The following is a 25,948-nucleotide window of genomic DNA, read 5'->3' as shown; positions in this document are numbered from 1 at the left end:
AAGCTGTGGGAAGAATTTTGTGAAATTATATGATTTCTCTCTATTATATTTAGAGCTTGTGTTTATGATTTGTGTATTTTATTTAGCTACTTAAATGTTTCCTAGGGCTGCAGGATATTGGAGAAAAAGGACATTGCAATATTTTGCGATATATATTGCAATATGATAATAATTTTACAAGATGACTCCATTTGGAAAGAACTCCTCATTTTGGAATGATTTGCTTAAAATATACGAAATTATGCAAAATAAAATAAAGATAAAAATGAAATAAACAGCACAATATTGTCGGTTAGACAATAACAGTATTGAATAACAGAAATTCAGTAATGAAATGTAAAATAACACTGAATAGTCTTTATTCTATTGCATAAAATAATTAAACAGTTCATCTTTATTAAAAGTGACAAACTTTATCATTTCTTGTGCCCAAATGGTTTAAATTCACTTGAAATCTAAAGACACAGGCCTTGAAAAAACATCCAAAATAAAATAAACAAAGATAAAAATGAAATAAACAACACTTTATGGTTTCCAGTTGGACATTCACAGTATTGAACAATAAAAATTCAGTAATCAAACGTAAAATATCAGTAATAATAGTCTTTATTTTATTGCATAAAATAATTAAACAGTTCATCTTTATTAAAAGTGACAAACTATCATTTCTTGTGCCAAAATGGTTTAAATTCACTTGAAATCTAAAGACACAGGCCTTGAAAAAACATCCAAAATGAAATAAACATCAAAGTAAGTCTTTCATATTAATAGATTAAAGTTAAACTTTGCAATGACTCCACAAATCTCATGTTTTGTGTGTTCTGGTTAATTATAATCCCATTTTGACATTGCAGATCCTGCGATATGACTATTGCAGATTCGTACATTGTAATATATTGTGCAGCCCTGATGTTTTCCATCCTAAAGCCACCTGTATATTGACTATAGACCTTTACACAAACGTTCTGTGTTTCTATACATTTTTCTAGGCCTGAAAATCACGATTTGTGACCACAAAACTTATTAAAGCATTAAAACCTAAAACATTGCGGGTATATTTTTGGCAATCAAAAACACATTATATGGGTGAAAGTTTTTTCATTTACGCCAAAATCATGAGAATATTAAGTCAAGATTATGTTCCATGAATATATTTAACAAATGTCCTACTGCAATTATATCAAAACTCAATTTTAATTACTAAACACATTATTTGGACAACCTTTTTTTTTATTTTCACGAAGTCTCAGATTCCAGATTTTCAAATAGCTGTCTCTAGGTTAAATATTGTCCTATCCTAAATGTACATCAATGAAAAGCTTATTTATTCAGCTTCCATGTGATGTATGAATCTTATATTTAAAAAAAACAAAGCAAATCTACATTGCGGTTTTCGTGGTCTAAGGTCACATTTTTAAAAACCCCTGAAATTTACATAACTGCAGCAACCCTGCTAATAGTTTCCAAAAACACAAATTTCAACTCAAGCTGTTATTAAAATGTAGTCACAAGGAAAAAGGCAATATAAAAAGTCTTTTTTTCCCAGATCCTGTGTGAGTAAATGGAGACGAAGGCTCACGCTGATGAGTGAAATGAGTTTTTCTCTCTTTTCTCGCCTGTCACACCTTCCTTTGATCTGAAAACCACATCCATCACAACAACACACGGAAAAACCACTAAACTGTCAACATATGGATAAGCCCAGCGACAACAGCGAGAGAGGCAGGGGATAGAGAGAGAGAAATGATTACAGAGGAAGAAAAAAAAAGGCCGAACAACAGACTAACCCACAAGGACGGGCTCAGAGCAGAGGGACCGCGAGTGACAAGAAAATATCCTGCCTCTGCATGTCACTTGTTTGGAGTCGGATCGCAGCCCGAGGGCCTTCCTTTTCAACTCCCATCTAACACACTTATCAAGGCGAAAAGGCACGCTACTCGCACACAATGAGCCCCTATTGAACACAGCAGCTCTGTCCTGAAGGGACACGTTTTGACTTTTAAAGCCGAGTCTGTCTACAAAGAGCAGACGGTAAAAGTTTGAGACTTGAAAGCATTTCGTTCCTTACAGATACAGGTGGAAGCCTTTCGAGAGGAGAAAAACAACACGAGCGTCGGCTTTGAACAACTACAGACGAGCACGCTGACTCATTATGCAAAGTTTCTAGCAGAACAAAACCTTCAAAAAGGCTGAGTATGAATCTGAAGAAAGCAAAAGGCCACATTAGACATCTTAGACATAAAGCTACCGCCTTCGACAAACATTTATAATGCATACATGCGAGAGCAGGAGAGAGGAAATAAAATACTTCACACGTCATAAACTGACCCAATCAAAGCTACGGAGGCCGCTCGCCCTCCAGGGCTCGGCTATAAAACTATTGGTACCAGCTTGACATTCAAACAAATCAATGTGACTTTTATCTTTGTTGATGCTCACAGCATCTGACATTTAATAAATAAATAATAGCTGTGTGCCAAGATATAAATAAAGCAACACAAGGAAGGGTTTATTGGGCATTTACCCACTGCTTTGGATCATAAAGCTCAACTCTGACCCGAGCGGGCCACATGCTCCTCATTTTCTCTTTCCTCCCAGCCTGCATTACGAGGCTGGAAATACTTAATATAAAAAGATCAAAGTCAGCTTTGTGGTGCAGGAACAAAGAGATCTGTCATAATGGCCTACGAGGAAAGCTAACTCTGGACTGTGTCAGATGACCTCAAAAGAAGTGAAAACACAAGCTCCTCTCTAGAAATCAGCCAGACTTTTAGGAAAGTTGCACAAACATAAAGGATTGCCGCTGCCCTTGTTAAAAGCTGACTTAATAATGTGAGCAACACAGAAATTTCATATTAGGCAGCTAACGGATCATTCTTGAATTCAGCAAACAGATGGAGAAATCTCTAGAGTCCTGCACAGACAGAGAGAAAGACATCAGGGGAATCTACTGGAAACTTTTCCCTCTCTACTGAAGTTGTGCGTTCAGTGCTTCGCATCGTCTGGGGAGCAGCGACTCACTTTTAAGGAAATAAGAACATCTTGCCCCCGCCAAACACATGTTTACTTGGCTGCCTAAATAAAGACATAGAACAAATATTGTTATATATAGATAATTATATTATACACTACAAACTAATGCTAAGCTGAATGATAATAATACTTAGTATTTTTATTTTTACAACATTCCTTTATTTATCGATGTAAATATGTCCCCAAAATAGTCAACTAAACCTTCCCACTTCTAGCTAAACATGGTTATACATACATTTTAATTTTCATATGAATCAATTTTACTTTGAGTTCATCCCCTAATCGAAGATTTATCTGATTTTGATATCCTTTCAGAAACTTTAAGCCAAGACAAACCCGCACTCCTCATTCCCAATCACACATATTTAATTTCTAAGCAAATCATTATAAACCATCTGACATCTTTCCCACAGAAGTTTGATCAGATCTTGCCATCTTGTCGATTAACCTTTAAGTAAAGCCAAGTAACACCCACTCATGAGACACTAGCACAGGTTTCTCATAAGCCTGAAGGACCAATCCGATCATCAAGCACCTGACAAACGTTCAGCACACACACGCAAGCGAACGAGTGTTCACACGGACAGCCACACGCAGACAGGCAAACAGGCATCGTGAGAGGCACACAGAAATCAAAGGGCCTGTGGTGGAGAGGTTTAGGAGTCCCATCAGGATTCCTGTAGAGAGAAGAATGCCTGGCTGATTAAAAACAGATGGAGGAACAGCGATGCTCAATCTGCAAACAGGAAAGTCAAACCTCAAAAGACAGACTCTCTTCCTTAATCATTCCCAGACTCCCACTTGTTATTATTGTGAGCCCATCAGTAAAGCGGTGAGCAACAAGCACAGCCAGCATCAACTACCAAGACCAAGTGTTCATGACAAATAACTGCGTTTTCACCAAGGAAACAGTGACAGACTAACAAATCTGCCACTTTCTCATTAAAAAAAAAGAGAGATTTCACATTTTGTTCAGCTCTCCACAATAGTTGAAATCTGAGTAATAACTCATACTAAATGGCAATCGAAAGTAAATGTTGACCCAGCTCAGACTGAGGTAATGGAAACACTCAGCAGTCACACACACACATAGGCAAAGCCGAGAGCAGCGAGACCCTCAACTCTACACGCTGAACAGACACGGCTCAGCACTCCATTTAAGCTGACAGCCCACCGCGCGCATGAAAAACATGTTTACTTACACACTTTTCCCCAAGGGACAGAAGGCACTCACCGATTTTCCGTTGTAGTAATACATGCTGCCCATTCCAGGCACGGGGTAGGCGCAATACATGATAAAAGCCTCAGCGATACTGGGAAAGACGTGGAGGCAGATACAGAGGATCACTTTTCACAAACCCGCTCCCTACGCATACATCCACCCGCTGCACAAGGGACTAATTCCTTCAGTGCTGGCCCCCTACACATGGATCTACTCACAGACAACTTATGCAAAGCAGGGCCGTACCAACTCCGCCGGCACTGAGGGGAGGGGGGGTGGCTTATGGGAGGAGGAGGAGGATGAGGACGGACCAATACCCAGAGCTCGGCTCCCCTAAAGCCTCATAAGTGCTGAGGCAAAGAGCGGAGGGGGGAGAGATGGAGGATAAAGAGCAAGGGAGGGGCGGAAAACAAATGAGTAAGTGGATTGACTTGTACTTTAAAAAAAAAAAAAAAACAGACAGAAAGGAAATTAGAATGGTGGATTTTTCCGTGCGAAAATGGACCGAGCAAAACACTATGAGCACTGTTGTTTTCATTTACCTGTTGATTCGACTCGTCTTTCAGAGTAACAGAAAATGAAATAAAACACGACACTGATGTGGTTTAGAGCTGCACACAAACACTGAAACGGAAACACACACTGGACTAAATCCTGAGCTGATTAATCTTTTGTTTAGTGATTATTGTTTTTCTTTTATTGAAGGGTTGAATGGAGGTTATGGAGAGGATTTCTACAGTCAATAGCCTTGTATATATATATATATATATATATATATATATATATATATATATATATATATATAAACTAAAGTTTGAAGGATGTATAACAGTAATACAGTAATATATTAAATGTATTATATGTAAAAGTAACATATTTTCAATAAATTAATCTAATAAATTAGAAACCTGAAAAAATACATCACAGATTTCAAATATTAAATAAATTATTTAATTAAATAGTTAAAAAAAAAAAATAATAATAATATTAATAATAATAATAATAATAAAGTAAAGCAGCACAGTTATTTTTTCATTGGTAATAACAAGCAATGCCTCCTAGAACAACAAATCAGCACATTAGAATTATTTTGAAGGATCATGTGACACTAGCCATGTTTCAATCCAAAGATGCGTAAAACTGAAATATATCACATAAAAGTGTGCGAATAAAGCAGCGTTTACATCCAATTAGTCAAAGAGAACAAAATCGTCACTTCCTGATTAACTGGTGCCAAATATCAACAGTAAAAACTGAATTTGCTGCAGTAGGAGAAGCTGCCTCAATCTTTTCCTTATTTAATAAATGACTTGCTCAGAAGACAGTATTCTGACACGCAATGAACGCACATTGGCGTTTGAAGGTGTGAGACTTGGAGCACAGACACTCTTGATTCTGGAGGTCATTAATAATAGAATAACACTGATGGTAAAGTGTTTAGACGTTTTAGAATGACCAAAACAACATTTCAGATGTTTTACAATGTGCTCAACCTGCTGGTTTATCCAGTCACACATTTTTATCACCACATGATCTCTTATAACAAAATGCGCATACTGGAATTTGTTCGGTAAAAGTGTTCCCATGCATCGTAGATTATGTGCATCTTTTCTTATCGATTAAAAAATTTATCCTACTCAGATATGCACATATATTTTGTACGTGCATTTTCAAAACTGATGCGCATCTTGAAGTTTCCATGACCGTTTTTTTATGTGCATATCCAAAATCCACATAAAAATAGCTGGATGGAAACGTAGCTATGAAAACTACAATAATAGCTGCAGAATTTTCAGCTTTGTCATTACAAGTACAAGTTTTTAATATATCATGGAAATGTTGTTTTTATTGTAGTTTTGGTCATATAAATAAAGACTTGCAAAAAGATTTGACCAACTCTATACTTTATAAAAGTGATTTATTTTCATTTTCATTTTAATCTGCATTCTGAGACAATATTTTGCGACAATGAACTTCAAAATATTTGCATTACAAAAAGTTGTGGGCAACTATAAAAAGACTGCATACAGTAAATTGGTTAAGAATGTGTGAATAATTAAATCTGATTTAAAAAAATGCCAACTAGTATCTTATAATTCCAAGATAGCATACTGTAATTACTTCTATAAAAATTACATCTGGACACACAGACGGCACACCATTAGGATCACTTTGATCGATAGATTTGCTCTTCAGTGTTTAGACTTTCAGCAGTGAAAATTAAACCACACTGAACTGAACTAAACTTCAACTCTGAAAACTGAACTGACACTGTTTCAATTTACTACAACTTCTATGTTAAGCTGCTTTGACACAATCTACATTGTAAAAACGCTGTAAAAATAAACATGAATTGAATTGAACTTTCAGCACTGATAACATTAAGATCAGTGCATGTGTTGAGTTTCATGCTACGCACTTGTCTGCAAGAAACTAAGTCTAGTGGTGAATGTTGCGACCTGTGGCTGTTGTTTCAACAGTCTCCCACAGTGGCGTGACAGCAAATACAGAGGGGGCTGTTGAACACATCCAACAGCTGCAGAGGGGCCGAACCTGACGTCAAGCTCCAAGAGCAATGACGCTCCACTTCCTCACACATCCCCTCCTCGCGCTCTCTTTGTACCCACTGCTCCCCTTTCTGGGCCTCCTGCCCATAGACCAAGGGGGTGGTAGGGTACACAACCCAAATAACAGGCACGCTGGGGGTGGGAGAACAGAATGAAGGGAAGAAAGGGAAAATGAAGGGAAACGGGAGGGTGGAAGTGGAAGAGAGGCAAAAACAACGGGCTACCCACAGTCATGGAGAATGAATGGACAGGGGTGCAAAAATAGACAGGGAGGCCGAGGTCGTCCACGTGCTGTGAACATGCTGACCTGTAGTGCCATCGGCCTCTTTAAAGCCCACTCCGGCCCACTCTACCCCGGATCCTTTCATGTCTGTCACTGCAGGCTTTCCAGTCCAAACGCGGTCCTCCATCGGCCCATTCACAACATTATTGTTACGGAAAGATGAAAGCCTTCCCAGAAAACGATACTTTATTATGCTTTCCCCTCTAATTCTATTATTATTTATGCTCTTTTCTTCTCAGAGTGAGGCTCTTTCAAATGTGTCCAAGGTGGTTGCGATCCACAGGCTGGTACCACTTTAAACCTGGAGCTGTTTCAAGTCAGTTCTTTAGGAGAGAGACGGCCGTGATGGAGGAATGCTCGAAGGCTCCATAAAGCAAATCCAGATAAAGAATGCACTGCTGGGAGGAAAAGAACACGCAAAAAATCTAAAATAATGAAAGAGACAAATGAAAAGGGACAGAAATGAAATCACAAATCACGGACACATGTCCAGAGAGTTCTCAGCGCATGTTTGCTTTGTTCTCGCTAAACTTCCACACAGCTGCCACACATAACTTCATTACGGTCACCGCTGTGAAAATAACCAATCACCGCTGAGTTTCGCTGGCCATTTATTTGGATACGGTTGGTTACATTGAGTTACCAGCTAGGTCGCCAAGTGAAGTGACTTGACCAGCAGAAAGTGCAAAAGGATATTTACAGAACTTTCAGACCTGTAGCTTTGTGTGTTCTGTAAAAGGAACTTTATTTCAAGTGTTGCATGTTCTTCTCAGTTTGGTTCACCTTCACTAAGCGACTTTCAAGATGTCGAAATTCACATGCAAGGACAATTGCTGGTCATAGTGTAATTATTTACATTTTCATTATTTACAGTGGGTAGCACAATCACCTCACAGTAAGAAGGACGCTGGTTCGAACCCCAGCTGGGTCAGTTGACATTTCTGTGTGCATGTTCTCTCCGTGTTCGTGTGGGTTTCCTCTGGGTGCTCAGGTTTCCCCCACAGCCCAAATACATATGGTATAGGTGAATTGAATAAGCTAAATTAGCCGTAGTGTATGTGTATAAGAGTGTGTATGGGTGTTTCCCAGTGTTAGGTTACGACTGGAAGGGCATCCACTGGGTAAAACATATGCTGGATAAGTTGGTGGTTCATTCCGCTGTGGCGCCCCCTGATTAATATAGGGACTAAGCCGAAAAGAAAATGAATGAATGAATATATGTAAGTGATAATGCACATCCATAATAAATCATGACATGCTTATTAGCTGTTTCATAAGACAAAAGGGCTTGATTCTGTAAAATCTACCAACTGGATGCACATTGTCCTGCTTAATACACAGTAACTTGCCACAAAACACAACTAGAAGACACAATATTTATGGGGTGCAATAATTTGCTACCTCTTTAATTAAACAAATACTTGTAGAAAGAAAAAAACAGATGCATTATCTTACTTCTAATCATGTGCCGAACTGTCAAGAGCAGCGAAGTTACAGATAAGCAAAATAAAATGTACAATGTATGTATATATAAGCCAGTGGTGTTAGTTTTATGCAGGAATAACAGTTGAAGTCAGAATTATTAGCAGCCCTGAATTATTAGGCCCCGCAGCATGAATTTTTTCCCACAATTTCTAATTTCTAAAAAATAATATTTTACTAGATATTTTTCAAGATATTAGTATTCAGCTTCAAGTGACATTTAATTAGGTTAACTAGGCAGGTTAGAGTAATTAGGCAAGTTATTGTATAACGATGGTTTGTTCAGTTGACTATCGGAAAAAATATAGCTTATATATAAATATATATAAATTTAAAAATATATATATTTAAATATAGCTTATATATAAAGGGGCTAATAATTTTGACCTTAAAATGTTTTTAAAAAATAAAAACTGCTTTTATTCTAGCAGAAATAAAACAAATAAGACTTTCTCCAGAAGAAAAATATTATCAGACATACTGTGAAAATTTTCTTGCTCTGTTAAACATCATAAATATTTTAAAAAGAAATCTAAATTCAAAGAGGGCCTAATAATTCTGACCTCAACTGTATATCCATTTAGATTTTATTATTTGTGAGGCCATAAAACTACTTGAAAGTGCACTACACTGCACTGAAGAGCTGCACCTGCAATAGTGAGGACAGTGTTATTTCAACCCAGATCTTCAACACGCTCTAGACACAGGAGGTCTGGGATTCACCTGTACTGATCGTGTGGATTAGGGAGTTTAAATGTAATAGGTGTTGCAGACAGTCTGTCCCACTAATCAATCTGCAAACGAGACACTTCCACATAAACATCCCCACACACATCCCACGTCTGCAAATTAGAAACATGCAGAATGCTCATCTCAGCCCATACAAGCTAATTTAACATCTTTGTGTTTCGATAAGGCCATTCATCACAACACATTAGGAGGAAAATCTCTCTCCACAGGTCTCGTGGGCTTATGAGCATTCTGTTATGTGCTTGTAATGATTAATGTTTCCCTGCCGGAGGACAGCGCCTAGACAAAACACACAGAGAAGACGGCACGAACATTATATTAGAATAACACCGGTATTTAGCGAGCCTCTCCTCCAGACATGATAAATCCGCCGGGGCCCTTTCATCAGGGTCCAGGAGAGAGCATCAGCTTTTCAAGTCCTCTTGCGTGTCTGGGCCAACGCACTAGACGAGCAACAAGTCTTCATCCAATTACTGTGCATCTACCTGACATCAAGCAAGACGAAAGCGGCTCACCCACTTACCTGACGTGCACCAGCACCCACACACTATACACTGACACCTTCTCTACAGGTGACATCTGCTGTCTGCTGACCTACAACCAATGCGTCTGGGGCTCACGTGGGTCCTGCGCTCCAGCCAGGTAAATCATGCTAGTGCTGCTCAGATTAGCTGCGCTTTACACACATCGCATCTTAAGATAATCAGCTCTGACTGTTGACAGAGCACGCTCTTAAAGTGACCACTGCTGTGAGGAAGTACATTCACCCAAAATACAAACAAATCTATTTACGGTGACCTGCAATCTTAATGGGAGTCTAAATTACAGCGTATTTCTTTGCTGTACTCTCATCCGTAGATGAAAGCAGCATGTTTGTGAGCTTCAGATTGAAGGTCTCTGAAGTCTGAGGTAGATTTGTGACCTACTGTAAACAGATAAAGAGACTCGTTCTCTGATAAAGAGGTGCTCGCGTCTCTGTTCAGCATCAAACTCAAACCAGGAGCATCAATCTAATCACTTATCTGATGAGCTCATATCCTTTCAGATAGACACACATGAACACACACGCGCTTGCCTGACGATTTAAACGACGACATATTATCGCTTACTTGTGTTTCATGTCCTGCTAATTAAAATGACCACATGTGTTATGTTAAAAGTCGAAACTAAAGCTTTAAAAACATGACTGTACAATATTAAGGTGCGCATTTCTATGAGGTTTTAATTGAAGTTAATTAAAGCAGATTAAGTATTGGATCTGTGCTACATTTGTAGTGTTAATAAATGCTACTGACATGACGCCATACAAACATTAATTCATATATACAGTTGAAGCCAGAATTATTAGCCCTTCTGTTTAATTTTTTCCCCAATTTCTGTTTAAAGGAGAGACGATTTCTTCAACACATTTCTAAACATAATAGTTTTAATAACTCATTTCTAGTAACTGATTTATTTTATCTTTGCCATGATGACAGTTAATAATATTTGACTAGATATTTTTAAGACACTTCTATACAGCTTAAAGTGACATTTAAAGGCTCAACTAGGTTAACTAAGCAGATTAGGGTAACTAGGCAAGTTATTGTATGGTTTGTTCTGAAGACTATAAAAAAAAAAATCTAGCTTTAAGGGGCTAATAATTTTGACCTTAAAATGGCTTTTAAAAACTTATAACTGATTTGATTTTAGCAGAAATAAAACAAATTTCCTTTCTCTGTTAAACATCATTTGGGAAATATTTAAAAAAGAAAAACAAATTCAAAGGGGGGCTAATAATGAGTAGATATAACTTTCAGTTAATTTTGAGTTAACTACACTTATTTGATAAAGTTAACTGTTGGGTTTTACAGTGTAATATATGTTAGTTATGCATAGTTTTTTTTTCTCCTTAAATAGCTCTTATGTCCAGTGTTGTGTTTCTATTTATGATTAATTTATGTAGCACCGTTGTCTGTATATCCACACATGTAGTGGAATGACAATGAAGCTGACTTGACTGGATATAATAGGGCTGCACAATATATCTCTTCAGCATCAATATCGCAATGTGATCAATCGCAATAATAACATCGCGAGCATACGCAATGTTGAGTCTGAATTTTCATTTACCATTTGCATGTGTTTTTGATGCCTGTGACTGTATTAGGAATTATAAAAGTATTCAGAAACAAATATTTCTAACTTTAATAATGATTTTTCATTTCATGTCAGACTATGCAGTATTATTTTACATTTGATTATTCAATTACTATATACCGGATTACTGTTAGACTCCTCGGAAAACAAAAAACATTGTTTATTTCATTTGCATCTTTTTCTTTATTGTATTTATCTATGCTTGTAGATAGTTTACTATGTTTTATTCAGACACACTCCCCTACAGGACCATCCCGATCAATCTAAAATGATTAAAATAGAGATATTAAAGTCATTTGGTGAAATTGCATTTTTATCTCAATATATATTGCAGAATAACAAAACATTGCAATGTTAGATTTTCCCATTATAGTGCAGCACTAATATACAATTACAAATACACACAATTCTAATTTGGTAAAATGATATAAACAAAATAAAAAGAGTACTTATTTAGCTGTCAGCAAATTATCAACAGCTTAAATGAATAATTATTTGCAAAATGTAAGGCTCACATGTTTGTTGTGGTATTAAGTTTGGTATGTGGAGTTTGCTATAGGATAACCTATAGACCACTTCAATGTGGTGATGTCATTAGCCCATGAACATGTCCTGCTAGTTATCAAACTATTTTATAACTGTAACAAGAGGCAATTCAATCATAACTTAAAGTTAAAACAGCTCTCATAACAATATTTATTAATTTGTGAGTCTTTTTGGATTCTCGGAAGCGATAGAAATTAAAAATGTAAAACAGGAAATACATCAGGACCATTGTTTTGTTTACATCCCTCAAAATGGTCTATAGATAACCTATTTTTGATCATAAGTCAGTTTAAATGATTAATATTGACCTCTTAAGATGACCTACTGTATAGAGGAGTTTGTCAGACTTAATTCCTTCCACTCAATGTTGTCTCTAAAGTACAGCTAACAATACACTGACCCAGCGCAGTGCCCTCTGGTGGCAGGATTACGACCTAATGGCCTAGAGGACAAACCCCAGACAGACATATGGGCTACAAGTGAGCCATAATGAGCCCAAATATCCACTAAATTTGGGAGGAAGTGGGATGTCTGAGGATCAAGAAGAGCGCTATTAAAAGCTACACGACATGTCTGAACACATAGGTCATGAGAGGTGATGACCTGAGAGCGCGAGAGAGTAAGCTGACAGAAATCAACCCGAACACACTTTTTATTCAGCGTCTCTCGTAGCAGGATATGCTCTTTAAAACAAAGATGGCAAGACCGTCAAAAAAAAAAAAAAGCGCAGAGGAAACACAAAAGCAAAAAAAGAGAACAGAGATTTTCTCCAGAACAAAGAGCGGTGGCCACATGAAAGACCTACATCAAACTGTACTGTTATTCTTTACAGAGCTTTAGTGGGGCCTTTTATCCCAAGGCATGTCCGACTACACAGGGTCTTCACTGCCAGGTTGTGACCTTGCATTAGAGACAGGGGGTTCAAAGAGAGTACAGAACACGCACAAAAAAAAGGAGGGGGAAAACAACCCAGAACAACTAGGGAACACACAAAAACCCCAGTGTGGCAGTGCTGTTGACCTGCATCAGCTTGCATGGCCTGTAGATGGCTGTCTAGTCAAAAACGCAGGATGAATCTTCTGAATGGAGGAGCTCCAGTCAAACTGACATCCTCTGAGCTTCAGGCGCTAGTCTCATGTCCTTGTCGCCACAGTGGATCATAACCTTCTTCTCACTTCTCTCCTGGTGCTCGTTTCCTCGCTAAGTGCAACTTGTGCTGGAGCGAAGATGCCCGAGCGATCTGTCAAGAGCAAATGACAATCTTTTTTGTCATTCACAGCCAGCGTTCTCGCATGCAAAGGGCCCTGGAGGAAGGCGAGCGCTCCCTGCTGCTTTCTCTCCTTGCCTCTTTTCCCTTTTTCTCCGATCATCTCTTCTGGGCGCCCCGGCGCAGGCAGTGTCACATCAAACAGTCGTGGCCGTGACAAGGGTGTTTAAAAAAAGCAGAGCTATTTACACACATAGGCTGCAGCTCCAGGCTCTCAGCCAAGTATAAATCTCCCACAAGATGCAGTTACTTGCCCAAAGTCATGGGGCCGTTCATTCGCCTCTGACTTGGTTTCTCTGGCTGTCAGGAGGGCTGGGGTCCTTCAGCACAGGTGCCCACACAGCTGCCTGATAGCGTAGCTGCTGCTGCGCCAGACGCACATGCAAACTGCAGCACACGCGTCTGCCACGCTCACAGCAGCTCATCTGCTCAAACACACACACATTAGCAGTCAGTAAAACTACTAGTCAGGCATTGTGAAAGAGAAAAGATCTGCACTTATGTCTATGGCTTAGTGTGATATTCGTATTGCAAAGTCTGTGATTTGATTAATATACATATATATCAAGGGCGTAGAATTGGCAAGGACGAAGGGGACATGTCCCCACCAATATCCACCAATTACTGAAATGTCCCTACCAATAATTGAATCGACCTCAAAATAAAATAATGCTCCGTCAACCCTTAGCAACCAACACATGCACAAAGTCAAGTTCCCTACGAGTTTACCGTAATACTATTAACCAAGGCTGTACAATTAATCAAAATTTGGTTTCTATTTTGGCCTCCATGATTATGAAAAACAATAATTGGGATAAAACAGATAAATTGCATCACACACCTCTCTAAATTTCTCTACATTCATACATTCATACCTCCTCAAAGCCCGACTGCAGTAAAATCTTGTAAATTGACATTGTGGCATGTGACGCGATTGTTATTTGTATTATTGAGTGTTTATTTTATATTATTAAGTACTTTATTCATGTTTTTAAAAGCGCATTTTGGATATGTGCATAAAAACGGTTGATTGAAATGCCAAGATGCGCATGAATTTTGAAAATTATCATATAAACATATGCATGAGTAGCAGGCACGTGCACAATCCCAATGTGAAGGGGGGGGGGGGGGTGTGTTGCGCGATTGCAAAGTGTAGAACGGGCGGGGGTGGGTTGGTGGAGGTTATTGTGGGGAGGAGGAGGGGTGCGATCGCAAAGTGAAGAGCGGGGGCCTTCTTCTGATCGAGCAAGTGCCTGCTGAGAGGGGCACTAGCCACCGGGCTCTAGCCACCGGGCCACCCCCCTGTGCTCGGCCCTGCTGAGTAGGATAAACTTTTTATTCGATAAGAAAAAATGTGCATAAACTGCAATGGAAACACTTTTACTGAACAAACTCCAGTTTTTCAACAAACAAACACTGATTGCTATGCACTTCATTTAAACTTTAAAGTAAATTTTCTCAATATTGTAATTTTTTGAACCCTCAGATTTTAGATTTTCATATAGTTGTAAAAAAATCAAAAATATAAAAAGCGGTCACACTTTACAAAAAGGTTTTGTAAAGCATTTATTATTCATAGCTCAACAATTACTAATCCATTACAAACACCCAATTTCATGCATGTTAACATTAGTTAATGCAGCGTGAGTTAACATGAACTAATAATCACCAACTTTATTAAGTAAGTTTAACAAACATGAACAAATAGTGTAATAAATGTATCGTTCATTGGTTTGTCATGTTAGTAAATGCATTAACTAGCATTAACTAATACAACCTAATTGTAAAGTGTCACCAAAAACTTATTTACTCAGCTTTCAGGTAGTTTATAAATCTCAAAAATTCCTCCACAAACTGACATTTATAAGAAAGACCTATTCTATTTAAAACAACAGAAACAGCTTTAAAAGGTAATATTAACAACAGAAAATGAAAATAACAAGAAAATAACAAAAATAACAGAAAACACCGACTTGCTACACTTTCACAGTGAACAGCAGCACTGTGTCTATTTACACAAGTTCCAAAGTAAAAAACAATTCGACACATTATTACAAGAGTAACATATTGCCTTAATTCAAAGCTACTGAATAAGAAACCAGGCTATTACATTTCCCTCCTAAAACCACAAGCCCTTCTTCCAGTAATCTTGAAGTGTTTAGTGACCGAACACCAAACATCCGCTATCTTTTCTCTGAACCTTTCCCTGCAGTTCAAGGGTTAACGTGGCTTCCTCGGCTTCCCAAAACAGCAAGCACACAAATCAAACACGGTTATAAATATTTGTACGTCCTCAATCTGCTGCCATGTCTTATTTGGGCCTTTATGTCGTAAAGAATGCCCTCGCCTCTCCAAAACGGAGCGGATGTTATTCCATAAATATTTACATCCACGCGTAAACTACGCCGATCCATCAGCCTCGTTGCACTTAAAAAAAGTGATGAGCTGGTAAGAGGTAAATAGTTAAAGTATTTTTAGGTGAGTTGGGGGTTGTATTCCCTGCGGAGGGCCTGATGATGGGAAGCATTGTGTTCATTTTGTTTATCAAGCAGCTCTACGGGCCTCTAGTGGGGCTCGTCTGCTTACACAAGCAAAAGCTTTCACCGGCATCTGCAGCTGCGAGCCCACTGTACAGGTACCCTGCAGACTGCATGCACACACACACTCACACACAGCTGCCCCAGCAACCTGACGTGGCTCTGCAGGTGCACCTGTGCATACCAGAGCCCACTTTTACACCTTTGGACTACACCTAGAACTTTCAAAGTCTATCCAGTAATGATGACTGATGGATATTGCATTCAAAATTCTGAATAGAGACAACAAGATCAATTCCAAAAGGGTGCTGCAATAAATTCCTCTGAATAAATCCCTTGATTTACATTAAAGATCGTATGATTTTGGCATGCAAAGCAATTCTTTAATAATGCTTTGATTAATACATTTTGTAAGATTGTATACAAATGCTGGATAGAAACACTAACAGCAAAATGATGAATTGTGCCTCATCATATTAATATTACAGCATATTTAGTAATGAAATATGAAATGGTGTAAGGTTATTTGCCTGCTCACTGCTTCTGCTGATTTTTTTCTAGTGTCTCCATGGTGTTTTTATCTAGCACAGGGATTATGATGACATAAAAATTTGAACTCGACTTATTTACGAGCACACCAAAGAAAAAAATCGTGTTTCAAAAGTGTCAAAAAGATGCTCTTTTATTACTCGCAGATTTTTAAATTGAAGCTGTGTCTTGCATGTGCTGAAAAGCGTGATTAAGAAGCTACTGAACAAGGATTAAGGCCCAATTCCAATTCTGTTTTTGTACCCCTACCCTTTCCACTACCCCTTACCCTTGGGCCTTGAAACAGTGTGAAGGGGAAGGGCTTCAAATTTTAACCCTAATGGGACAGCACTACAACACCTGCACACATCATCATATGTCATTATGAGCTCTTACTTAATAAGAGATTCATACAACGACAGCGACTGCTGTAGTTATTGCCTTTAAATGTCACTTTAAGCTGTATAGAAGTGTCTTGAAAAACATCTAGTAAAATATTATTTACTGTCATCATGGCAAAGATAAATTAAATCAGTGATTAGAGATTAGAGTTATTAAAACTATTATGTTTAGAAATGTGTTGAAAAATTTGTCTCTCCATTAAACAGAAATTGGCGAAAAAATTAGCAGGAGGGCTAATAATTCTGACTTCAACTGTCCATCTCGAATTTTCTGCACTAATTATTTGGTAACACTGCACTGGTTTACGGTTTCCCAGCCAAAGAGAAACCGATGAGAATGAATAACAAAAACAACATTAACAACTCTGAACTGGAGACACAAAAAGAAAAAAACTAATTTGAAACATTCATAACTTCTGGAGAGAAAAGAAAAACCAAGTTAAACTTTAAAAAAAACAAAAAAAAAAAACAGCCTTTTGCAACACCTACAACCATTTTCCCCAAAAGGTAAAGATATTGTTAAATGTACACAATAAAAAAGGTGATTTATTCACTAATACATCTCCTTTTTTTGTGTGTAAATGAAATATACAATTAGAATGTAAACGAAGGCACAGCTTTATCTGCGTGAGGGTGATTTTTAAGAGAATCTGGCCTTTCATACAAGAGCTGAGGTTTATATTGGCGGTGTGCAGCTCTACTGCTCAAACCCGTGCTGAATTGAGCTGCTTTGAGTTATGAGTCACACAAGTGCACCTGCGGCCATGTGTTAAGTAGTGACAAATAAAAGCCCTATGTCCATTTACACAACAAAGACATGTACCCCACGAGGCCACCAATCTCTCCTCAACACCCTTATCACCCCACCCCTCCATCTTCCCTTGTTTTTTCCTCCGGCATAAGTAGAGAAGACTGGCTCCCAGTTTCCTCCGAGAAGAGTATACCGGAGCGACTCTGTTCCAGACAAGTTACCATTCAAACACAAATTTAAAGACAAAAGTGCACAAATTCTGGAATACTGGTGCTTGATTTTTCTCCTGTGCACTGTGCGATTATTGAGAGCTCATGAAAACTAATCCTACCGCCACACGGCCCTCAAAGGCCCCGTTTTGTTCTGCAGGAGGAATCCCAATCCCACCGAATTAACGTGAGGGGGATCCTCGTGCTAAAGCCGCTGCATCTGGGAGTTCACTCACCGCGACCAGCCCTGCAGTTCGAGGGCGAATCTAAAAGGAGGCTTTCACTATCTGCCCTCCGTTTCCCCACAATGACTGCTCAAATGTGCGATTTATGCATGAAGAATGGATGGGAGGGAATTGGGCGCACTGAGGTCACAGGCGGAGTCAAGCTGAGCTCCACACTTCCTCCGAATCCTAATGTCTCCCGCTCCACCGGGATTATCGCCCATGGAAATTTCCCCCCCAATTCCGCGTTATTAATCTCTGTCTGTCCTCCTGTTCTGGCTACATAATGACTAATTAAACATCAAAAGAGCTGTGGCGGGGATGCGGCATGACAGCTCGTGTCCCTGAGCCCTTGTCCCCACGGGAAAGGGAAGAAAAGGGGGGCGAGCTCTGACGGGGCGGCCTCACAAATCAATCAGGCATCGTTACTGCACACCTACACCGAACGCTGGATTCGCAAACACAGGCAGGTTCTGGCCTCTCGTGTGCTCGTGTTTGACATGCGCACAGGTACGTGATGCCGCCGTGTCAGAGGACGACTTTGATAAGACAGAATTGAAAAGCGTGTGTGCTGCCGTTCCACCGGCTTTCATTAAACGTGTCTGTTGTGGCTGTATTGCGCACCAGCATCTATTTTTAAAGCAAAGCGATGGCAGGAAGATGAAATGATGCTGTACTCACAGATGTAGGCAGGCCAGGAGGGGGCTTGCGCACTTTCTTTGTTTGCAGAGGATCTGTGGAGAGAATGCAAAAACAACTTTGAGACATTTGAGGGGGGCAGAACAAACAAGCATGTGGAGGCACTCAGTCAGATGTCTTTTTGATTAGGTTTACGAAGACAAATATAGGAGCATTAGTGCAGCTGAAATCGAGGAATTCTTTCATTTGCTTTCATAATGCTGAAACATGGACTTTTTCTCTTTATTAGCAAACCTAGCTATGATCTCATGGTTTCTCATTGAGGGCATTTGATGGGCACTGACCCATTGAAGCCGAGTCCTGAAGCGGGCGTCTTCTTGGATTGGGGCCAGTATAGGAGTAGAACGGAGTGGGCGACTTTCCAGGGGTGGTGACGGGTCCTGGGTTCGCCAGCTGGATATCTGACCTCAGATTGGACTGGAGAGGGAAAAGAAGAGAGTTTAAGATTCAGATACTATATACATATAAAGGGAACATCCAACACAAATGATAAAACAAACAAACAAACAGACACATCTATCTATCTATCTATCTATCTATCTATCTATCTATCTATCTATCTATCTATCTATCTATCTATCTATCTATCTATCTATCTATCTATCTATCTATCTATCTATCTATCTATCTATCTATCTATCTATCTATCTATCTATCTATCATCGCATATAATGTACATTTATTTGATCAAAACACAGTAATAACAAACTGATAATGCTGTGAAATATTTCATTTTAAATCAATCCTTTTCTATGGGAATATACTTTAAAATGTAATTTATGGCTGTTAAATAAAATTGAATATGTCGCTTGATTTTATTATTTATTCTTGCTGTATTGTAATCTATTACCAAACATAAAGACTCAGGGCTCTACTTTAACGATCTAGGCACAAAGTCTAAAGCGCATGGCACAAAAGCATTAAGTGTGTGTCCCAATCCATTCATTCATTCATTTACTTTTCAGCTTAGTCCTTTTATTAATCTGGGGTTGCCAAAGCGGAATGAACCGCCAACTTATCCAGCATTTGTTTTATGCAGCGGATGCCCTTCCAGCTGCAACCCATCACTGGGAAACACATACACACTTATTCACACACACATACATTACAGACATGGCGGATTTTGTAAGTGTAAAAACTGAATGCTTCGAAAACTGAATGCACAAGGATAAGGCTCTTAGTTGGTCAATGGCTCAGTCTATTTCAGTTCCCTAAAGTAGCAACGTGCCAACAATGCGCCTTAACACACCTCCATTATAGACCAACACGCCCCTTGAGTCCACAAAGTGACACAAAACGTGAAAATTAGGGTTGCGCTGATCTGAAAATAGCAATAAATCGCTCCAAACACATCTTACGCCTTATTGTGCCAGGTGTATGATAGGGCCCTCAAAGTGCAGCCCCAAAAATACTAATTAATTATCATTTTTTATTATTATACTTTGCTACACTCCTTTAAAATCCCCTTTCCAACTGCCAAGACAACATTTATAATCACTTAAAAATGAGAATGATTATTATTATTTTTTGAAAGTATTATTTTTTTTTAAAGTACAGGTCAGAACAAGCATGTGGTTTTATCGTTACATATATAACTCCTCATTCTAAACTGAATGAGAATGAAACAACTTTGCACCCGTATTTGTACTGTCCATCATTAAAACCTAAAATTAGACTCATTCAACATGCGTTCTATCTATAAAAACATCACTTTAAAAATACAATTTGTATTTAAAATGAGTTGTCTAATCTTTGACCCACATACACACACACACAAACAAACACACAGACACGTCCGCGTGACTTTAGTTTGCATCACGTTAAGTAGCGCAGTACAGTACTGAAGAGCTTCTCTCTAATGCACGCTGAGTCTCCCAGTATGACTCCTGTTACCTGATTCCTTCTATTCTCAGCCAGTCAGTCTTTCCTCCCCCTCCTCACGCTACTCTATAACTCAGCAGACGATTAGGCTAATTGAGCTTCTTCTCTAATTGGCCTCTTAACCTAGTTTGCCACTCCGTCGCTCGGCCCAGATGTTGGTCAAGGGTGCGACAGCCTCAGGGAAAACCATTTACAAAACCTGAAGCCTGCGCTAATCTCCCGGTCATCAGACGCTGCTTTCAGGGCCACTGTCTCTGCTCTCTCCTCACGTAATTGGCTCTCCAACGACAGTCTACTGGCCCTATCCATTTCATAGACTCTATACCGGGTGTTTTGTCAAGTTAAGCCGGCAGAATTATTTTTTTTTCTTCCAGGGGAGTTGACAGCTCCTGAGATCAGACAGATGGTTTAATGAGGCTTGTGCAGGGCCGCTGTCGTACCCCCCTGCCTCACTGCTCCCTAAAGCGTGTGGATGTGTCTCTGGCCCCGCGTGGATGTGTCCCGGGGCCGTGATCAGGCCTGATCAATAGCGCTTCAGCAGGAGCAGAAGGGGAGGGAATCAGTAGGTCAGACTGATTGGATCGATTCCTCCTTGGACTTCAGTGAGCTGCTGGCACTCTCACATCAATAACTGCACAATTGTGTGGGTAAAAAGAGGAAAGAGCAGAAAAACTCTGTTTTTTTATTCTGTAACGAGGTCTGATCGTGGCCTTCTGTAAAGCACCAACTCTTCATTCATAGCTTAACACAATTTCTGAACTCATCGTACATTCAGCCATCATGTTTTGTACAGTATGGTATTCTATGTCTTTTATTTTCTGTCTTCTCTTTTGTGACAGTCCACAAATCCCCTTTATTAGCTTTTTAAGTTAATTATTCAATTTAATAATTCTTTGTATTAGCTATTTTATCACAGCATCATTAACTTTAATATTATATGACATTATTTTTACATAGATCTTTAAATTTATAATAAATATAAATGTGTGCGTGTGTGTGTGTGCGCATTAGGGCTGCACAATATTGGAAAAATATGATATTGCCCGTATATAGTTTCACAAGATGGTTTAAATAGCTCTTTTTGATGGTTTTCTGGAGAGTATAACTATATTCAGATACAGAACTTGAATAATCACAATGCAAAAATACTTTTCGTAGTTTGCTTTGTCTTCCTTCTAAAAATATTGTTTTACTTTCACATTGTTATGAAGCGGACAGGAGACAGAGGTAAGGAAACGTTAGGGTGTTTATTAAATGACAACAAGGAGCACATGAAGGATAGCCAGGAGGATCAGGAATGATGTTGGGGTCTTTTCCTCCGTGGCTGGGTAACAGGAATACACGAGGATGGACAGCACACACCAGATACAGCTGACAGAGGATGACACAGACTTGGAAGGACTGGAAGACAGGACGATTCGGGAGGACCAGGAAGACTAGGAGGAATACAAAGAGAACAGGTAAGTAAATCGTTTGTTTTAGCTGAGGATGACTACGCTGAGTGGTCGCTCAGTTGTCCGCTTTCGTCGAGACGAGCCCGGACAATGAGCGACTGGAGTGCTGTGCTTTTATCTGGTGCTCGTGAATGTGATGCAGCTGTGTGCTCATTAGAAGTCAGGTGATGGTGATCTTCGTGAGTGGGGGTCGTGAGAGCCTGACCAATCCATGACAGTACCCCCCCTCCCCAGGGCCCGCTCCTGAGGGCCGACACCTCCGACGCCGTGGTGGTCTCCCTCTGCCTCTAGGCGCTGGGAACTCAGGGTGGCTCTCATGAAACTCCACCATGAGACTAGGATCGAGAATATCAGCTCTGGGAACCCATGTCCTTTCTTCGGGGCCGTACCCTTCCCAGTCCACCAGGTACTCCAACTGGCCACCACGACGTCGGGAACGCAAGATCTCCTTCACTGCGTAGACGGCTCCTTCTTCTAGGAGCAGTGGAGGAGGGGGTTCCTCTTCGTGGTCAGGCTCTGTGGAGGGAAGAACAGGATCGTGATAGGGTTTCAGGAGTGATACGTGGAATGTAGGGTGAATACGGGTAGTGAGAGGGTAATTGTAGTTTGTAGGTGACGGGGTTAACCTGTTCCACGATGGTGAAGGGACCAACAAATCGGGGACTTAACTTGCGAGAGGGCAGTCGCATGCGTATGTCCCGGGTGGATAGCCACACCTTTTGTCCGGGTGTGTATCTGGGTTCTTCAGACCTTCTCCTATCGGCGGTTACCTTGCTTCGACGGACTGCCCTCTGCAGATGTGATGAGCCTCGTCCCAGGACTCTCTCGCTCTCCCCGGAACCAGTGATCCACTGCGGGGACATCAGATGGTTCGCCATCCCAGGGAAAGAGCGGTGGTTGGAAGCCCAGGACGCACTGGAATGGCGTGAGTCCGGTGGAGGGTTGCCGCAGTGAATTTTGGGCATATTCTGCCCAGCCCAAATACTGGCTCCAGGAGTTCTGGTGACCACTGCAGAAGGTCCTCAGGAACCGTCCCACCTCCTGAATCTTCCTCTCTGTCTGCCCGTTTGGTTTGGGGATGATATCCAGAAGAGAGGCTGACGGCCACACCTAGGAGCTTGAAGAAGGCTTTCCATAGACGTGAGATGAACTGTGGACCTCTGTCCGACACAATATCTTCTGGAATACCAATGACCTGAAGACTTGATTAAAGATATTGTCGGCAGTTTCAAAGGCTGTGGGAAGACCTTTCAGAGGGATTAGTTTGACAAACTTTGAGAATCTATCTACTATGACTAGAATACAGGTATTACCTTCTGACGAAGGGAGGTCAGTGATAAAGTCCACTCCTAGGTGTGACCAGGGACGGTTCGGAATCGGCAAGGGATGGAGCTTTCCAGCGGGTAGATGACGTGGGCTCTTGGATTGGGCACAGTCCTTACAGCCCTGAACATATTGCCTCACATCCCTTGCCATGTTTGGCCACCAGAATCGTTGGGATACTAGCGAGAGAGTATTGTTGATCCCTGGATGTCCAGTGCCTAGCGAGGTATGTAAGGAGTGGATCAGATCTACCCGGTGTTCAGGTGGTATGAACTGCCGATGAGGAGGGCATCCCGGCGGAGCAGGGGCTTCCGGAGTGGCAACGACTGGAGGAGCGTTCCAGGTGATCGGACAAATGGAGATGTGTTCGGGAAGAATCTTCGTTGGGAGTTCTTCATGATCGTGATGCTCGTGTAAACGAGAGAGAGCGTCTGCTCTTAGATTCTTGGGTCCTGGACGATAGGAAATGGAGAAATCAAAACGTGAGAAGAAAAGTGACCATCTGGCTTGACGTGGACATAGTCTCTTGGCCTCTTGATGTATTGGAGGTTTTTGTGATCTGTGATCACCTGGAACGGATGTTTGGCTCCCTCCAACCAGTGACGCCACTCCTCCAAGGCTAGCTTGATTGCTAGAAGCTCCCTGTCTCCTATGCTGTAATTCTGCTCCGCCGGGCTCAACTTCCGAGAGAAATAGGCACAGGGATGCAGTCGGGGCGGTGTATCATGATGTTGAGATAATACTGCCCCGACGCCGGTGGTGGATGCGTCCACTTCCACCACGAAAGGAAGATTTGGGTCAGGATGAGTCAGGAGTGGGGCCCTTGTGAACTCCTTCTTAAGAAGGCGGAAGGCTGCGGCTGCTTCTTTGGTCCACTCCAGTCCTTTGGGTTTACCCTTGAGGAGATTAGTGAGAGGTGATGTAATCCTGCTGTAGTCCTTGATAAACCGTCTATAAAAGTTAGCAAACCAAGAAACCTCTGGAGCTCCTTAATGGAAGTGGGTTCTGACCAGGATAGAACAGCCTCAATTTTCTTCCCATCCATACGTATACCGGTTTGGTCAATGATGTATCCCAAGAAATGAATCGACTTCTGGTGGAATGAGCATTTCTCCGCTTTGAGGTAGAGGTGATGTTCTCTCAATGTGTGTAGGACCTCCGCAACGTGTTGGCGATGTTCGGCCTCACTCCGGGAGTAAATGAGGATGTCATCTATGTACACTATTACACAGTGGTGAAGAAACTCCCGGAGGACTTCATGAATGAAGTTTTGGAATACGGAGGGGGCGTTGACCAGACCGTAAGGCATGACCTCATATTCATAGTGGCCAGTAGGGGTCACGAATGCTGTCTTCCATTGGTCCCCCTCACGTATTCTTATCAGATTATACGCGCTGCGGAGGTCCAATTTAGTGAAGACTTTAGCTTCTCGGAGCTGTTCCAAAGCGGCTGGTACCAGAGGAAGGGGATATCGGTATTTTACTGTACCGTTATTTAGGACCCTGTAGTCGATGCATGGACGCAGCCCTCCGTCCTTCTTGGCCACAAAGAAGAAGCTTGAGGCGGCTGGTGATTTTGAGTGACGTATGTACCCCTGACTCAGAGCCTCCCTTATGTAATCTTCCATTGCCTGATTCTCTGGAAGCGAGAGCGGGTAGAATCCTACCTCTTGGCAACTGGGCATCTGGAACTAGGTCGATCGCGCAGTCCCATGGCCGATGCGGCGGTAGCTGGGAAGCTCTCTTGGGGCAGAAGACATCATGAAAGGAGCTGTACTCCTTAGGAATGGGGATAGCCTGCTTCTCAGGAGGGCTCTCGACCGATGTTGCAAACAAAGAAATGGGGTTCCGACCTTGAAGAGGGAGATTTGGAAAACAGGCAGGTGTACATCCAGATCCCCATTTCTTTATCTCTCCTGTGCCCCAAGAGATGATGGGATCGTGCTTCACCAGCCACGGGCGCCCTAGAATGATGTCCATATTTGCACCCTCCAGAACCAGAATTGAATCCTCTCTTGATGTAACAACCCCACTTGAAGAAGGATGTCTTCGCATTGTCGATGGATACGGGTCGAAGATCGAGTGCACTGGGTTATCGGTTGTATCTGGTATATATGCGAGGACGCCTCAGTACGGAGGTGGAGTTGACGACAGAGGGATTGGGAGATGAAGTTCCCTGCTGACCCGGAGTCGATGAGGGCTGTGACAAGGAGAGAAATAGAGGCAGTAGTTATTTGTACGGTGGTAGTAAGTGGTTTACATTGTTCAATATTCGTACTGAATACACTCACTGAAGTCCGAATGGGACGAAGGGGACACTCCATACGGGTGTGTCCACTGACACCGCAGTATAGACACAGACCCCGGGTCAGCCTCCTCTGTCGTTCCGCTGATGTCAGTCTTCCAGACTCTATTATCATGGGTTCTGGTTCTGGAGAGGCTGTTGACTTCAGGCGATTGGAGGAGTGCAGACGAGGGGGTGATGGTGTCCTGTTGATAGGAACGGAGACGATCGGAACATCGGAGAGAATGTTGGATGAATCTCTCCAGACCCATTGTATCATCTAATGTGGCCAGTTTGGATTCGGAGAGTGGGTTCCAAGCCGAGCCGGTACGTGGTCAACAACGATCTCTCATTCCATCCACTTGCAGC

The 25,948-nt window shown here is 41.0% G+C and overlaps 1 protein-coding gene across 9 annotated transcripts in view; it reads right to left on the bottom strand.

Moving 5' to 3' along the window:
* The window catches only part of tcf12 (transcription factor 12), a 196,687-nt gene that overhangs the window by 36,992 nt on the left and 133,747 nt on the right, over positions 1 to 25,948 (bottom strand). For 8 of the 9 annotated variants that reach the window (XM_056462086.1, XM_056462087.1, XM_056462090.1 and 5 more), the window contains 2 exons: positions 18,923 to 19,055; positions 18,621 to 18,673 (listed from right to left, as the gene is read on the bottom strand). In XM_056462086.1, the coding sequence (XP_056318061.1) occupies positions 18,621 to 18,673; positions 18,923 to 19,055 (186 nt within the window). Of the gene's footprint in view, positions 1 to 4,267; positions 4,488 to 18,620; positions 18,674 to 18,922; positions 19,056 to 25,948 lie in introns of those variants that run through there. The other variant, XM_056462094.1, reaches the window with a different exon arrangement.

Source organism: Danio aesculapii, chromosome 7, assembly GCF_903798145.1.
Source record: "Danio aesculapii chromosome 7, fDanAes4.1, whole genome shotgun sequence".
In the NCBI taxonomy this organism is placed as follows: domain Eukaryota; kingdom Metazoa; phylum Chordata; class Actinopteri; order Cypriniformes; family Danionidae; genus Danio; species Danio aesculapii.
Note: the sequence above shows the minus strand (reverse complement) of the source record. Positions and strands in the feature narration are given on the sequence as shown.